Raw genomic sequence first — 18,003 nt, 5'->3', positions numbered from 1 at the left:
AAGATATACTTGAAAAACTGAACGAGCCAAGAGTCCTACCTTGCTAACAACAGCAGATGGTAACTCGTAATCATTTCCAGCAAGGAGAACATGTCTTAAGCCTTTAATCTGCAATGAAACAACTGACTCACACTCTTTTATTTGAGCAGCTCTATCAACAACCAGTACATCCAAGTAACTGATTTGCCCCAACAAATGCAACCTGGATAAAGTAGATGCTGTGCAGAAAATAAGACAGGCTTGCTTTAAATGAATATCAGTAATGTCACCGGTAAAGTTCACTTGTTCCTTATTTTTACCAACAAATGCTACAAATTCTGTCAAGTTACATCCTGATATACCATGTGCAGTAGAGATATTGGAAGATTCACCAACAAACTTCCGGAAACGTGAAACAATCTCCATAAGAGAACATAAATTTGGTGCACAAACAAGTACTTTACATTTTAATCTCATGGCAATCAACGAAATCAAGCAAACAACTTCAGTCTTCCCTGTGCCAGGTAATCCACAAATCTCTTGTATAGTACATGAATGATTACACCTTATAGCACAAATAACAGAATGAATGGTACTGACTTGTGACTCATTCAACTCAAGGCAATGCAGCTTCAAACGTAACTTCTCATCAAAAAAATCCTCAACAAACATAAAGGAACAGGAGCATGCTTTCTCAACCTGCAACAACAAATATAAGTCAACAATACAACTCAGCAGTTCTTTATCCCAACAATATGGAATCAGCAAAATAATCAGGTCTCATGATTCCACTCCATCAAGGGTTATATCTGTGGATGAACCATGAGACCTCAAATGTTGAACATAATAGGTGTGTCTCCCAAATAGAAATTTAAAGAAACCATCAGTATAAAAAAAAAAGTCAAGGTTAAAATATAAAACTATCCCCTGAATTTACTGACAATCATAAAAACCTCCCCTATGTTTTCATTTTAACAATAACCTCCCTTGTAGTTTCTAGAAAACAAGCAACTACCACCCTTCCTAGAGATAAATGCCGATCTAATGTATTCATTTTTTTTAAATGCTTATTTTGTCATTATGCCTATCAATTCAGATATTAAAATACCCTCCAAAACACTGTTCATTTTCTTCTCGAGAACTGAAAACCAGAGCCGCCAACATCTATGAGCATGTTACTGGTGGTGAGGTCGGTTTGGCAAGTTCACTTGCTCCAAAGATTGGACCACCTGGCCTCTCTCCGAAGGAGGTCAGAGAAGATATTGCCAAAGAGACAACGAAAGAATGGCTGTGGAACTCTCTGTACAGAACGAAAGAAGGTTGGCAGCCTCTCTTGTTATCAAGGCCCTCAAAGAGACTGAACGGGACCGCAAGAATATTAAGCACCCAGGCAAAATTTCTGTTGATGATGTTATCAAGATTGCTAGGATTACAAGGCCTAGATCAATGGCGAAAGAATTGTCCAAAACTCTAAGGAAATTTCAGCACCAGTGTTTCCGTCGGTTGTATGGTCGATGGTAAGAATCTGAAAGATCTGCAGAAGGAGATCACTGATGGCAATGTTGAGATTCCGCAAGATGAGAAATTTAAGTTAAGACTCGCTGGTTCACTACATTTTGTTTTTTCCCATCCTTTTTACTTAAGACTCGTCTCGAACTTGTTAGATCACTCTCGATTTGTATGTTTGTTATTTAAGGTTTGGATAATATAATGTAGTTTGGAAAAGAATAGAAAGTGAGAGGAGAGAGAAAGGTGGAGAGACGGGGAATTGAAGGATGGAGGACCTATTATTGGGTTTTCTTCGCCACCTCTGGTTATCATTTACTAGGCGAAGAAGATGAGTAGTGTTTTGGGTATTTTGGTAATTTTATATTTAAGTTGATAGATATAAGGGAAAAGAAGGTATTTTCAAAAAATAAATGTATTATATAATCATTTTTCAACTCAAACGATGATGGAAGGCAGGTAACTGTATGTTTTTTTCAAAATTATAGAGGAGGTTTTTATTAAAGTGAAAACATAAGGGAGGTTTTTATGATTGTTAGAAAACTCAAGGGAGGTTTTTATGTTTTATCTAAAAATCAATAAAACGGATTAAAGAGAAAAGTAAGACCAGTGGATCTGATAAGAGTTAACTGGAAGAATGATTTAAGTAAGATTATGAAAGAAAAAAAATAAATAACTAAATTCTACATAAATAAAATATGTGATAAGAAGGTTGGTGTTTTTATCAACAAATTGGAAACAAACATTTACCAGATTCTCATAACATAATGCCTTCTTCAAAAGGTTTAAGTTGGCACATGAATCACCAGTATCCACTTGCAAAGAATACCAAACATGGCTGGCGTTTGTAACATTCATCAAGAACACTGCCACAAAAGAACTACCAATGCATTTAGTTCCATTGCTCCAAGGCACACCAAGCCTGGCTTTGACGTATCCAGTGGCACCTTTTCCAGCATCACTAACAACCACTAAACGGGAAATTGATAAACCTGACATCAATTCTGAGACATTTGCAGGCACTGAAGTAGAGAAAAGAATCATATCACCAATTACAGGGACATAAAGCCTTTTCTCAGACCCTGAGACAGAACAATAAAATCCCAGTTCACTACCGTACTGTAATTCCCAAACATCATTTTCTTCCTTAAAATGTATGCCCACATAAGGAGCACTAGCAATAGCAACCAAACATGAGCACAGCTCCGCTCTTGTCTCCTCAACCAGGGGATAATGAAACGACTCTAGATAATGATTTATGGATGAAAATCTTGTTGGAATTTCTTTCACCTACAAAATCAAGATAAGTATTAGATATATGGATCGTCAAATCAATCAACCAGAAGCATTACTACAAAGAATATTGACAATGTGGCAAAGAGAAGTGAATACAAGTAAATTCAAGAAAAGAAACAAGGTGAACTCAACTATATTCAGTACCATACCCATTCTTAATTTGCGAGCCCATAAATCATTTCTTACTACTTCAACCCATGTCCCTTTTTGGTCTTCCCCTAGCTCTTCTAGACCCTTCATCTTCTAACATATCACTTCTTTTACGAGTGCTGTAGATGGTCTTCTTTCCATGTCACCAAACCATCTTAATCTACTTTCACTCGTATTATCACCTAAAGAGGTATGCTACTTTCCATTAAAAGTGTTTATTTCTGTTCCACTCTTTTCTAGTTTTTCCACTGATCCATCTCAATATACATATCTCTACCACACTCATTTTCTCAGTGGGTTGCTTCTTGACTAACCAACATTCTCCACCATACAATATTACTTCCTGACAACCATTTGATTAAAACAATGTGCACTTACATTGCACATGGCAATCTCAGATAACAACAACAATAATAATTTCATTGTCCTAGTCCGAACCCACGTAACAAGGACAAGCAACCATCCGGATGGTCAGCTTAATTAACTTGTCATCCAACTAGATTCTTGGGTATGTTTTACCCAACTGCTAACCCAATTACTTGACCAGTTGAACCGCTAACCAATCTGACCCCATCAATGACCCAACCAGTTAATCAAATTGACATGGTCATCGGGAAATGGGTTAGATACTAATTCTCTTCTTTTTCTAATATTTTCATATTCCATTCTATCATCATTAAAAAAAAAGTTATTATTTATCACATGTTCTCCTTCATAAGAAGAAAATATAACATAAACTATTAGAAATGTGCCCAATTTTTTAAAAAGTTTACAACTTATCGATAATTTTTTGTACTTTATCCCTTTTTAAATTTTTATTATTTAATTATGCTGTCACAAGTTTGCCCATTCAATATAGATGGTAAAACCGCTGACCTCCCACCAGGACCAAAAATAATGATCTCATTTTAGGGTTTGTTTTAAAAATATCCGTTCTTGTACCATTAAAATTTTGAGATAGAGTTTAATTGATAGAATTTAGTAGTAAGAAATAAAAAGGCTTTGAACAGATAATAAGATAGAAATGAAGTCAAAACATAAAATAAAGGAACTAATGAAAGAGAGGTCAAATTCAAAAATAGGTGTAGTTCAATCAAGGAAAAGTCAAGAAACACTCAAGGTAACTAAAGAAGTCACATTGATTAGAAAAAAGAATGTACATAAATACATACATCAAAATGAGTATGGAGTGGTGCAGTCAATTGAGTCCTTGAAGAAGGCCCACTCTAACAGGTCCAAAGCATATTGCAATTATCCACCCATTAAAATCCCTAAATGCACCTCCCATATTTGACGTTCTTGGATTCCCAAATGATAACCATCATATTCATGCTAGAGTACTAGGAGGAGGAAACAAAGACATATGTATGGCACTTTCCACGCTTCAAGTAATGGATAACAAAGGGATCTTTTCCATCCTCTATAGGTGGAGTCCACCTACACCTAAAAAAAGAAAAAGAAAATAGGAAAACAACTCCCAAATGAAAGGGACAAAAAGCAAAGGAAATTAGTAAGTTATAGAGGTAAGAGGACTTACCTAAACATCACTGCAAAAGACAAATTATACTATTAGGACTAGAAGCATCAAGAAAAATGTCATCTACAGAAATCACAAGGTCTACTGAAAGTGAAGTTCATGTTCCCTCGAACTATTTTCAATCCTAAGTCCCAAGTCAAACCAGCATAAGAAAAATAGGTGTAATGAAATACTTTTGGCTACTATATGACAAAGTTACTATGAATCCAAAAGGGAACACCAGAACCACTTCCCCAATAAAGGGCCATCCCTAAGAACCAGCCTCCCTAGCCTAAATCCTCCCTCCTCTTACCTCTTGCAAACCTTAAGACAAAGTGGCCTGTGTGACTCACCTTTTGGTCTTGTGATCACATTTTCTCATCCTTAGTTAGTGAGGCCACATTCTCAAGTTATGTTGAAAAATGCCACTCTTCTCCATATCAATTCTCTCTAGTTACTTCTAGTTATTCCTCTCCACTTTATATCCCGTTCTTTTTTAATGAAATACCAGAACAAAAACATATTCACAGCTCTTTAGAATACTAAAGCATCAGTAGCAAGGTTGCCTCAATGTTTTGCACCAAAACTACAACAGCTCCAAAAACTTGAAATATTTTGATCATCAAGTGGATGCGCATAGGCATAATGAATTTTATTTTTTTCAAAGATCCCAAGTGGCCACGTCTTGTCTGAACTAAGGGGATTTTTTATAACAGTTGGAGTAGCTCAACTGAATAGCTAATTGCATTGTCTTTTAGTGGAAAAATAATAAAATGATAAATCATATAACCCTTCAAGCTGTTTCTCCATTCTTTTCATTTATATTTATAGTTATGTGATTGCTTGGAACATGGGCTTTCAAATATTCTACTGTTATAACTAAAGTTTTTTGTTTTTATGAAATAAGAGTTAACTTACTGTTTTAACTAAATTTGGTCTAGATTTATCAATTAATCTTTCTTTTACTAATGGTGCTACTATATTAATTTAGGTTCAGTCGCACAGATTAACATAGATAGAGGTCTAGCCAATTGGGAGACTGTTATTCTCTCCGATCGGCAATCTCTTTTCTCCTCCAATGTACTACTTTCTTTATTCTACTTTTTTAAACAGCAACAAAGAAAGGAATTCATTCATTAAATGACTAAAAAGCTATAACAAGAGGTTATGCATAGTGCATACAATCAATAAAGAGCAAAGTACAATCACATCCCACCACCCTTTTCACATATGAGCCCAAAAGGGTCAAAACATTTGCTGTCTATTACCCCTTGTTTGGCCAAGCAGATTGTAGATCCATGTACCCATCTGATTTGTATTTGCATATCTTTTGAGAGCCATTGGAACGGTCTTAATTCATCTCTGAATTTCTACACCGCATTCTTTTCCTTGAATAACCATCCAACTACCACTTTCAAATCACCTTCAATCATCAACCTTTCAACCCCATTGCTTTAGCCTTTTAAACCCCAAAAACTACTGCCAAAAGTTCTTCCCTAATTAAACCACCTACTTGTATTGGACCTGAATACATCGAGATTTGATTCAAACCAACAAAATTAGCAGAATATTTTAGATTAAAGCAAAAGAAAGTAAGGAGAAGAAGAAGACAACAAGATGAAGAAGGAAGATTGGAGAAGAAAGGAGAAAGAAAGAAGGAGCTCGATAATCTCCTCTTTCTCCCACTAATCTTTCAATAAACTTGCTTAAGTTACATAATTTAGAAGCTTGCCCTTAAGTAGGCTTCCACATCAGCACTATACTTACAAACATAAACAAGAGCTAATGGCCCAATAAGAAAACAAAACAAGAAAGAGTAATAAGAAAGACACTAATGGGCTAGGGCCCATTCGACCCAGCCTCTCTACACTCCCCCTCGAGCTAAGCATAGATATCCATCATGCCCACCTTGCTTATATAATGAACCAGCTTTCATTTAGGAACACCTTTTGTCAAAACATCAGCCAACTGTCTTCAGAAACAACAAATGGTAGACAAACTTCTCTTGAGGCAACTCTCTCTCATATAAAATGCCTATCAACTTCAATGTGCTTAGTTTTGTCATGTTGAATAAGATTTTGTGCAATTTTGTAGTCGCCTTATTGCCACAATATAACACCATTGGCTTCTCACAATCTATACCAAATTCATCTAAAAGTGATTTCAACCACAAAAGTCCAGAAACTCCATGTGCCATTGTCTTGTCCTCCGCTTCAGCTAAGGAACAGACTCTACAAATGTGACATCTCTAGAAACAAAGCAAGTGCCATGAACCGGATCAAAATAGCAATACCCTTCAGTGTAGAGGCATATCCCAAACAGACACACTTGTGTGCTTTAGGCTCAAACTTGTCTTTGATGAATGTGAACATGAACATGGCAAGTGCACCCAAACACGCTGAGAAGAAGAGAGAAGAGATCTTCATTTAGGAAAAGCAAGCTAAAGGGAGTTTTAAACCCTAGAACCCGAGAAGGCATTCGGTTTATCAAGTATGTAGTTGTAAGGACATCACCCAAAAACTTAACAGGAACATGGGAAGCAAAAAGGAGGCCCCTCGCAACCTCAACCGCATATCTGTTTCTCCTTTCCGCCACACCATTTTGTTGAGGAGTGTATGAATAGGAACTCTGATGAATAACTCTAAAGTTATCAAAGTAGGAGGAAAGTCTCTTCTCAAAATATTCCTTTGCATTATCAGATCGGAATATTTTGATCCAAGTTTTAAACTGGGTAAGTATAAGTTCATGAATTTTTGTACAATATTTGGTACTTCATCTCGGTATTTCATAAGGTAAATCCAGGTGTAACGAGTAGAATCATCAATGAAAAGAATGAAATATTTGCCCCATACATTAGAATGCACAATATGGAAAGGAGAAACAAATCTTTTATTACTCACTAAAAAAGATTGCCTACAATGTTTTGCAAGTTTACATGACTCACAATGAAAACTCAATAGGGATATTCCCTTAAACATTTCTGGAAACAAATGACTCAAAACTGAAAAAGACAAATGACCAAATATGAAATGACATATCATGACTTTATTAACTTACCCTGATAAAACAGACTCCAAAGCTACTCCAATAGGTAATCCAGGACTTTGATTAGAGACATCCAGCAAGTATATCCCATTCGCCTCATGGCCACTCCCAATCGTCCTCTGAGACTTCAGGTCCTGAAAAACACAATAAGTAGGAAAGAAGGTTATGCTACAATTCCATGATTTTGTTAAACTACTAACAGATAAAAGGTTAGTGTTAACTTTGGGAACATGAATTGTAGAGGATAATACAAGTGAGTCAGAGGCTTTAATATTCCCATTGCCAGAGATGGGAGCAAAGGACCCACTGGTAAGAGAAATCTTCTCTCTACCCGAGAGAAGCTGGTATGAACAAAAAATGTAGGGTATGCTAGTCATATGGTCTAATGCACCAAAATCTATGATCTAAGGAATTCTACGATTACCTAAGGTTGTAGCATGATTTGCAAAAGCGCGGATACCTAAATGGGCAAAAGCGGATGTAGAGGGGGTGCCTAAGGAGGAAGATGCAACAGTAGACTCCAAGTAGTTTATCAACTTCCCATATCTCTCAAATTGTCTTCACTACTGCTAGCTGGTCCACAACAGAATTTTCTTCACATTCAAATACTGTAGCAACATTGGCATTCTTGGGCTTTCCAAACTGACCACCCTACTTAAGTTGTTCTAAAACCTCTCAGAAAGAAGATCTGGATGAAACTTCCAACAAGAATCCTTTGTTGAGTCTTCTTGCAGTATTCACATATCACCTCCTTTTTTTCATTTAGCCCCTTTGGTTTTATTCTAATATGTGCAAAATGTTCTGTAAGAGGTGGAATCTGTAGTTGTACCTGTCGTCTGCTCTCTCTTCACTACTCACCATGGAGTATGCCTGAACAAGTGACACTTTGACCAGGATATTCTTCCTTGTAATATCATTCAGGATTGAGTTTTTGCATATTTGTAATCCCCCAACTCAAACACCTTGTTTCTTTCCACAAATTTCCTTAAAATTTTTGCATCTTTGGTGTTTTCCCATACAAATGCTTCCAATAACATCTATCTCCTTCCATAGTGACTTCAACATCGAATAATAGACAACCACACTCTTCTCCACCTATTTTAAATTTTTCACATCACTCTTCAAATTTTAGGCCCTTGCAACATTTAATTTCTGAGAGTATCTCTCCATCACACAGATAGTGTCAACTTATGAGGAACTACATAGAATTTACCAACTACCCAATAAATGTGTAGTTATCCTGCATCCATTTCTCATATGTAGGATCAGTCTCTTCCGGTATCACCTTACTACCCGTTAGAAACCCTAGTTTACCTCTACTACCAACATGGATCTTAATAGATTCTGCCCAAGCAAGGTAATTTGTTCTGTCAAGTTTAAATGTAGTCACTCCTATCAGAATGGAATCTACAGAACCAACCCCTGACACCGGGAGCTGCTTCACCTCACTTCCAGATTACTCCATCAATCAAACGAAAATCAAAAAATAATGTTTTCAACCTTTATAAACCTAACTAAGGTCATTCAAGCACTCAAAAGTCCCAGAACTAGGGTTTCACCATACTTGGCCTCCAGGGAGAGAGAAAAGAGTTAGCCATTCAAACCAGAGCTATCCAAACCACTTCCAACTACAGCCGCCCACTTTTGGAGAAAAAAAGGAACCCTCCAAGCCTTGAGTGCCACTCCCAAACAACCTCTTCAACCCATAACTGGAAAATCTCTAGTTGGGTAGGATTTTGGGAAAAAATCTACAATCCCACATTCTTGGCAATCTTCGGCCAAATTCTGACTCTCCAAACCGTCTACCAACTATACAAACAAGATCTCTGAATAATCAACAGTTTATCTCCCCATACACCTTTCGATTAGAAAAAAAAAGTGTATGGGAAAAAAAAAGGGAAAAGCGAAAAGGAGACCCTCTCTAATACCAAGAGGTGATTCAAACCAATAAAATTAGTAGAGTATTTTAGATTAAAGCAAAAAAAAGTAAGGAAGAAGACAACAAGAGCAGAGAAAGAAAGGAAGAGTTCGATAATCTACTCTTTCTCCCATTAATCTTTTAATAAACTTCCTTTAAGTTACATAATTTACAAGTTTGCCCTTAAGTAGGCATCCACATCAGCACTACATTCTCAATACTCCCCCTCAAGCTGAGAATAGATATTTGTCATGCCCAGCTTGTTCAAATTGTTGTCAATCTTCAATTTGGAGACACCTTTAGTAAGGCAATCGGCCAATTGATCTTCAGACCTCACAAAAGGTAAACAAATCTCTCCACTGGCAACTCTTTCTCTAATGAAAAGTTGACCAACCTCTATATGCTTTGTACAACCATGTTGAACAGGATTGTGGGCTATGTTTATGGCTGCTTGATTATCACAATATAATATCATTGGAGTATCAATCTACACTCCCATTTCTATCAACAAGTTCTTCAGCCATAACAATTCGGAAACTCCATGAGCTTGTTAGACAGTGTATGCCCTTAGCTCCAATCAGCATGATGTACATTATGACATTTATTGTAAATGAATAAAATACATATTTGATTCATGATATTATGACGTTTTCTGTGTGATACCCTTAAACTGGACATACATGAGGCTCGTGTTAGTTTAGAATCTTCACAGTCGTTGGATTGATATGGGGAGATTTATCCTGCCAAGGCTGACAAAAGACAAATGACCCCTAAACATGTCCGGAAATAAATGACTCAAAGCAGAAAAAGACAAATGATAAAACTGAAAGTGACATAACATGACTTTGTCAACAGACTCTAACAAGACTGACTCCAAGGCAACTCCATGAGGTGGTCCAAGAGCTCTATCAGATGTGTCCAACAAGTATATTACGTTCGCCTCATGGCCATTTCCAATCATCCTTTAAGATTGTAGGTTCACAATGAGTGGGAAAGAAGGTTATGCCACAGTTCGTGGATTTAGTTCAGCTACTAACAAATAAAAGATTTGTATTAAATTTAGGGACATAAAGGACTGAGGATAAATAAAGGGTGTCAGAGGTCTTTATATCTCCTTTGCCAAAAATGGGAGAAAGAGACCCATCAGCAAAGGATATTTTCTCTTTACCAGAGAGAATGTGGTATGAACTGAAAATGTTAGACAAGTTGGTCATATGGTTTCATGCACCATAATCAATGATCCATGGAATATTATGATTACCTGAAACTGAAGCATGGTTTGCAGAAGCAAGAATACCCAAGTGAGCAAATATTGATGATGATGAAGCATTGCCTGAAGAGTGAGATGTAGAAATAGTAGCCCCCAAGTGATTTAACAACTTTCATACTTTTCAAATTCTGCCTTCATTGTTGCCAACTGTTCAATGGTTAACTTCTCTTCACTCGCCTTACTTCCTCCTTCTGGTACTATGGCAATATTAGTTGTCTTAGGCTTTCCTGTCTAACTACCCTTCTTAAATTGTTGTTATTCTTAAACTGGTCAGGAAGATCAAGATGAAGCTTCCAGCAACAGTCATTCGTATGCCTCGGTTTCTTGCCATATTCACATAACTGCTCCTTCATCTCAATTGAACCCTTCGTTTTTATTCCAACATGTGCTAAGTGTTTCATAGGTGGACTCTATAACTGAATCTGCTGCCTACACTCCTCACTACTCACCATAGCATATGCCTGGCAAGAGTAGCCTCATCTTTGGCCAGAATATTTTGCCTAATGATGTCAAACTCAGGGTTGAGTCCAATAAGAAATTCAAAAAACTTGTTTCTTTCCACCAACTTCCTAAACATTTCTGCATCATTGTTACTCACCCATACAACTGTCCCCATAACATCAATTTCCTGTCATAAGGATTTCAGTGTAGAATAGTAGATTGCCACACTCTTCTCCCCCTGTCTTAGGTTCTTCAAATCACTTTTCAGCTTGTAGATCTTAGCCACATTCAACTTCTGTGAATAAGTTTCAGTAACACTGTCCCAGATCTCCTTGGATAAGGACATCCAAAGATAGTGTTGACTTACATGAGGCTGCATAGAGTTGACCAACCATCTTATGACAGTATAGTTCTCCTGCATCCATTTCTCAAATTCAGGGTCTATCTCTTCGAGTTTCACTTTACTGCCTGGGAGGTACCCTAATTTTCCTCTATTACAAACATAAATCCTTATAGTTTGTGCCCAAGCAAGATAATTTGTCCCATCTAGTTTAATTGTGATCACACTAGTCAAAACGGAATCTACTGAGCCAAGCCCAAAAACTGGCACTTGCTTGAACTCACTTCTGTATTGCTCCAATAATCAAACAAAAATCAAAAAACCATAAATTTGGTATTTATAAACTTACGTTAAGTCAAACCAGTACCTAGATGCTTGAAAACTAGGGTTTCACCACACCTGGCTACTGGGGAGAAAGAAAGAAGATGCAGCCCCTCCTACCAGAGCTTCCCAATCTCTTCCAAACCTGAACCACCCTCAATTAGAAGTCAAAAGGCACCTCCCAAGCATAGAGCGCCACACCCAAAGCTTCACTTTTACCTGTAACTTCGAAAATCTCTAATCGGCTAGGGTTTTGGGCAGAAACATACAGCACCACTTCTTGTCAATATCCGACCAGATTTAAACTATCCAAACTCTCTACCAACTAGGCAAAAGATTCTCTGAACTAAAGAGAACCTATCTCTCCATACACTCTCTTAATTGAAGGGTGTATGGGAAAAGACAAAGAAGAAAAGAAGGAAGAAAGAAGCTTGCTCTGATACCAATCCTCTAAAACTGCTGTAAACTTGGAAAAATTAAAGAGGAAAAGGAAGAAAAGAAGAGAACAACAATACAAGAGAAAGAAGATGGGGAAAAGAGGAGGAAGAAGAAGAAGAGTTCGAATGTCTCTTCCCTCCCTTCTCTAGACCTTTTACTAAACTTAAATATTAACATAATTACAAGTATACCCTTAAGTGGGCGGCAAGCTAGGCAGTAACATAAGGAGAACTAGCAAAAAGAAATAACAAGCCCATTAGCTTACAGATAAATAAAAACAAACTACTAGAAAAGATACTAGGGCCCTTTCGGCCCAGTCTCTTTACAGATTTTTTAAGATAAACTACCATTAGGATTGAAAGACTACGCATCGCCATCCCCAATACATTCATCAAGGACCATCCCACCCAACAGTTTCAAAAGATTAGACACAGGAGATTTTAGAATCTCTAAAATTCCTCCTTAAACCTAGGTCCAGTTCAGCCCAGAGGATGAAGAATGTTGAACGAAAATCAAACAAAGGTCTCTCTTTGAGGTTGGATAAAGCATATAGAGAAGGAAAGAAGACTTCCAAAGGAGACTCCCTAATCCAAATCTCTTCCCAAAATTTTGTCTTATAACCAAAGGACAAATCATACCTAATATGATTGAGAAACAAAGGGAGAAGACCATGCATGTGGCTTTCCAGGGTGTAGCAAGAGTAGCTCTATGCATCAAACGAGCATCCCAACCAGTCTCTGAGAACCCATGAATGCTAGTAACTACCTTCTGCCAAACCTTTTCATCCTCCCTAGGGTACATCCCCAACCACTGACCCAAAAGATATAGATTCTTATTACTCAAATTGTTATTAAATTTGCATGCCATATATTTTGTTTTTATCTTACATACTTTACAACCTCTTGTTTCCAAGGCATTGGCCCATAAGCTTAATTTTGCATTAAATACTCTGTTAATTTCATCAATTAAAACAATGTTGTCAACAAAAAACATGCACCAAAGAACCTCCCCCTGAATACGTTTAGTCAATTTATCCATGACTAATGCAAATAAATACGGGCACACAAGTCCATCATATAAGAAAAATAATCCTAAAGGGTTTGATCACCTTCTTGGTGATTAAAGAAGGCCCAAATAAACTGATAATCTGATAGATCATTTACTGTTGTTACTTTCCAAATACATCTTTCTTATTCCCATATCCATATTGATGTATCCAAGAAGATTAACCCACTATTGGTTTTTGGTTCCATAGAATTCTACAACTAAGTCTTACTTTGTACCCAATTTGATTAGATAGAGGTACCAAATTCTGGTTTTTTGTGAGTCGCGAGTACTTCAATTTTCCTCTAGCATTAGGGAAATTTTCAATAAATTTAGCCTAAATGTCACATACAGATAGAAAGAGAGAGAAAGAGAAGTGTTTGTTCTCTTTTTTTGTAATTTTTTTATTTTTTATTCCAAGTCATTTTTACAACAACCAATAGATACTCCAATTCCCCTCATTATTATCTCCTAAATTATTAATTCTTATTATTTTTTATCCTCTTCCTTCATTAGAGCCTGACCCGTTTATACTCCTGATCTATAGGAACTTCTAAATCATCTCCAACAGCCCTCTATTTTCACCACTTTCCCATAAAAATAGGGCCCTAGTTAGTAAGATTTGGTTTAGCAACTAACACTTAACTTACTTTAATTAATTAAAGTAGGAAATTATTTGATAAGTTTCATAAATTAACTTACAAATTTAGTTAACCTAGAAAATGATTATATAATACAAAAGATTAATTAAATCTTATGGGCCAATGCCATGGAAACAAGAAAAAAGTAAGAAAGTTTTAGTTCCAAAATTAAATCTTACAATTTGAAATCCATTTAGATTTCATTTCAAAAGATTAATTACTAAAGCTTATTTATTAGGTAACCAACTAATTAAACATAATAAATTAGTTAACAAAGTTAATAATATAATAAAAATTATAGATAAAAATAATAAGTTAATAAAAAAACATTTTAATAATTTTATTAACAAAAGTTTTATTTAAAAACAAAGTTAATAAAAATTAATATATGTTTATTAATAAAACAAGAAAAAAGTAAGAAAATTTTAGTTTCACAATTAAACCCATAAGCTTAATTTTGCATTTAAATCAACCCAAGCCCAACCCTAAGTCTTAAACCTCAACCTCAAGCTTGGCCCAACCTACCATATGTTGCACACTGAAGAATTAATTTTATTTTACTTGTAGAAAAAAGAAAATAGCATGACAAGAACTCCTGTTTTTTCCATCTGGCAGAGATATTTTGATAAAAATATAAAATTGGTCTCATGGAATCTCTCTCCATCTTCATATCTCTTTCATTCCCTTTTTTTTCTCCCCCAATGTCTCCCTTAAGAGTCCCATAAAACTTCCAGAAACACCTTCCAAAAGGGTAGGGATTATGCAAAAACGACAGTTCTTAACACTGCATCACCTCCATTACAGCATTAATCTTTACTTTTGCCTCAACAAAATCAGGGCAAGCAAGATAACTTTCTTTTCTTTCTTTTCAGCATCAATCTCTTTCTTTTCACTGTGGCAAACCCTATAACAGGGACATTACACAAATCTATTTGGATACTTACATACAAGTCAATACTACTGATCAACTTAAAACTTCAATTTTGCATTGGGTTAACACTACAAGAAAAACAGTCTAAGGTGGCAGTTTAGAGTCGGCGCTCTTTAAGTCTGCCGCCTTAGAGAGAGCTAAATGCTTGCAAAACTAAATTAATGAAAAACTATAACTGGGCAGCGGTCTTTGGCACCTGGCACGAGACTTTGTTATTTTGAACCAGATTTGAGCCGGTCCAAAACCAATCATTCTGTTCCGTTTTTAGGTTTTAGAAGACCTACGGAGGAGGGAAGATAGCAGGCCGCTCTCACAGCAATGGCGAGGATCAAGGTTCATGATCTCAGAGGAAAGTCGAAGGCCAAGCTCTTGAATCAGTTAAACAATCTGAAAGCAGAGCTAGCGCTGCTTCGAGTAGCTAAGGTCACTGTAGGAGCACCGAACAAGCTATCCAAGATAAAGGTGGTAAGGTTGTCAATTGCACAGGTTTTGACGTTGATTTCTCAGAAACAAAAAGCGGCTCTGAGAGAAGCCTACAAGAAGAAGAAATTCATGTCGCTTGACCTTCATCATTGGTTTAGAGCTCCATTCAAGCGTTGTTCAGGCATAACTGTATTTTTTATTGTGAAACTGCTCTCTCTCTCTCTCTCTCTCTCTCTCTTCACCCTGAAACTAAATACCCTTCCCTTTTATTTTAGGGTTTAAAGCTTCCGTATGGATTCTATATTTTAAGTTTAGGGTTTCCTCTGGCTCTCCTTATTAGGGTTTATTGGATTCGTGCAGGACAAGCTTCAGCATCTGGCGGGACAGCAGCCCGATCTTCTGGAGAATCTACCGCCCAAGGTCAGGAAGCGCGTCAAGGTTCTCAGAGGGATCCAGGTTTGTCTGTTTTTTTGCCACTCCGATAGTTCTGCTTCTGATGAAATAAAAATGCTTCGTAAGTTGTTTCAATTTCTAATTTTTTTAAGGATTTATTTCTCACTATTGTTAATTTATTGGAGTTTATATTAATTACTCTGATTCCAGCAATATGTGAGAAAAAGGTTGGTTGGTTAGATTCATTTGATTCAATTTGTATAATTGTCTTGATTGTTGCATTTTATAACATGAGATGAAAAGTTTATAGCTTTTTTCTTTTTGCATTTTATAACAACCTCTTGTTATTGTACATTTTTTATTGAACTTTACGTATCGTTTTGTGGCAGAGGATTATCTTATGTGCATGCATGTAGGATTATTAGTTGTGTTTGTCTATGTTAAATTGGGTAAATAATAGTTCACTAGGAAGTCTGACATTATTGTTGATATCAATAAAGTCATGTCTTTATATTCTTTTTCCTGATTGATGACCCAGAGGAATCTTTACTGTTGTTTGTTGCTTTTCCAGGGGATCATGTTACTTTAATTTTTTCATTTTTGGGTTTCAATGAAAAGAACCACGTAATATTTATTAAATCTTATTAAGTTTCTATAGTATAACATCCAAATCTTTGTTTGATATCTACGTTGTTGGGAAAAACAATGTTAAAGCAAGCCATATCTTTTCAAGAATAAACAGTGCTATATTCCCTTGCTGCATGTGGAATAGTAAATTAGCCTCATACTCTTTGGTGTAATTTTGTAGGTGAATGGCTGCACTGGAAAAATGGGAAAGGCAATTATAGAAGCAGCAGTTTCAGCAGGACTTGAGTTAGTTCCTGCATCATTTAGCAGTCCAGAGGAAGCTGGTCAAGTTGTGCAAGCAGGTGGGAAAGAGATTCAGATATATGGTCCTCCTGAAAGAGAAGGTGTTCTCGCATCACTTTTTGATGAACACCCGTGGACTTTACAGTGCCTGCTGCAGTGAATGGTAAATTTTTATGTTTCTTTCTTCTAGAAACTTGTTTACTATGAATATTTTCCTTCAGTTAGGTTGGGCTCAGGGACCACCAAAGCCCAATTTTCGAAGCATAGAAGGGTAAAATGACTAATATAACAGTGCCCATGCATGTGAAGAACTGTTGAAACTTGAAACATTTAAAAAATCTATAATACTATGAATAGATTAAAAAAATTAAGCTGGAAAATAGAAATATTCTAGCATTCAAAATAGCTGCATGTATGGTAAAGCTAGCACTGAATGGACTAACCATTTCCAAGGAACAAGAGTTAAAGTCTTCAGAGTTCAAAAGGAATAACTTTAAGTTCTTAGAATGTTTAATCTCTCAACAGTTTCACCAACCCCAGTTAAAGGTGAAAACAGGAAGATGTCTTTTTGATCAGGAAATAACACAAGTAAAATAGAAAATCATGGTCAGAAACTCACAAAGGCAATAGATTCCCAAAAGAAAAAAAGTAGAAGCAAGGCTGCCTTAAGTTGGACATAAATTAGAGTCAAAATGGTAGATATCAGAAGTTTCCTATTTTTTAGTGTTTCATTTGCAGTAAAACAAAACAGGAAGCAAAACACTATTCAAATATAGCAAAAACAACACAAAATGAACTGCAACCATTTTGGGCTGAAGTCAATTTACTCTGATCATCTGAAGTAAAACAAAATGTGAAGAAAAGCACTATTCAAACATAGCAAAAACAACACAAAATGAATTGTGACCTTTTTGGACTTAAGTCGATTTACTCTGATGGCATCAATCATCATACCTTAATAAACCTTTCAAAAAAATGCCCATCAGAGATTGCACTCTCCAAAGTCCAACCATACAACATAATTGGAACCAAAGTTGAAACTTGAAAGAGCCTCTATGTACATCGTTCCTCCAATAGAGGTTTCAGTTAGATTCTAAAATGGAATAACAGATGCATAAATAGTTTTGCTTCTCTTCCATTAAATTCTCTCAACAAATTCACATGGATTAGCCCGTAACTCATACTTTAATTACACTGACCAAAAGGTAATTGGTGAAACCAGGGACCTTTCATATGAAAATGTCAGAGAAAGGTTTCTCCCAAATGCTATGTTTGGTTTGATAAAAATAATAGAGAAACAGAAAGTTGAGGAAAAGTACTTGACAAATTTTGTGCAATTCCTTAAGAAATTTGCCTCAATTTTCTATTTCTTTGATATTTTCTATCAAGCTCAAACCAAACACAGCCAAATTGTTTTTACTCATAAGGGTTCACTAAAAGATTTTTTTTTCAAAACATCACATCAACAGATTTTTTTTTCA

At 36.2% G+C, this 18,003-nt stretch overlaps 1 protein-coding gene across 8 annotated transcripts in view; it reads right to left on the bottom strand.

Annotated features, from left to right (window-relative positions):
* LOC148855612 (uncharacterized) overlaps positions 1-18,003 on the bottom strand; it is a 93,823-nt gene that overhangs the window by 58,470 nt on the left and 17,350 nt on the right. For 4 of the 8 annotated variants that reach the window (XM_088941639.1, XM_088941633.1, XM_088941632.1 and 1 more), the window contains exons 4-5: positions 2,236-2,775; positions 40-678 (exon numbers count right to left, since the gene is read on the bottom strand). In XM_088941639.1, the coding sequence (XP_088797765.1) occupies positions 40-678; positions 2,236-2,775 (1,179 nt within the window). Of the gene's footprint in view, positions 1-39; positions 679-2,235; positions 2,776-4,103; positions 4,375-7,504; positions 7,627-18,003 lie in introns of all 8 variants that reach the window. The other 4 variants (XM_088941636.1, XM_088941635.1, XM_088941638.1 and 1 more) reach the window with 4 other exon arrangements.

Source organism: Nelumbo lutea, chromosome 4, assembly GCF_056320005.1.
Source record: "Nelumbo lutea isolate HS-2025 chromosome 4, American lotus-T2T, whole genome shotgun sequence".
Lineage (NCBI taxonomy): Eukaryota > Viridiplantae > Streptophyta > Magnoliopsida > Proteales > Nelumbonaceae > Nelumbo > Nelumbo lutea.
Note: the sequence above shows the minus strand (reverse complement) of the source record. Positions and strands in the feature narration are given on the sequence as shown.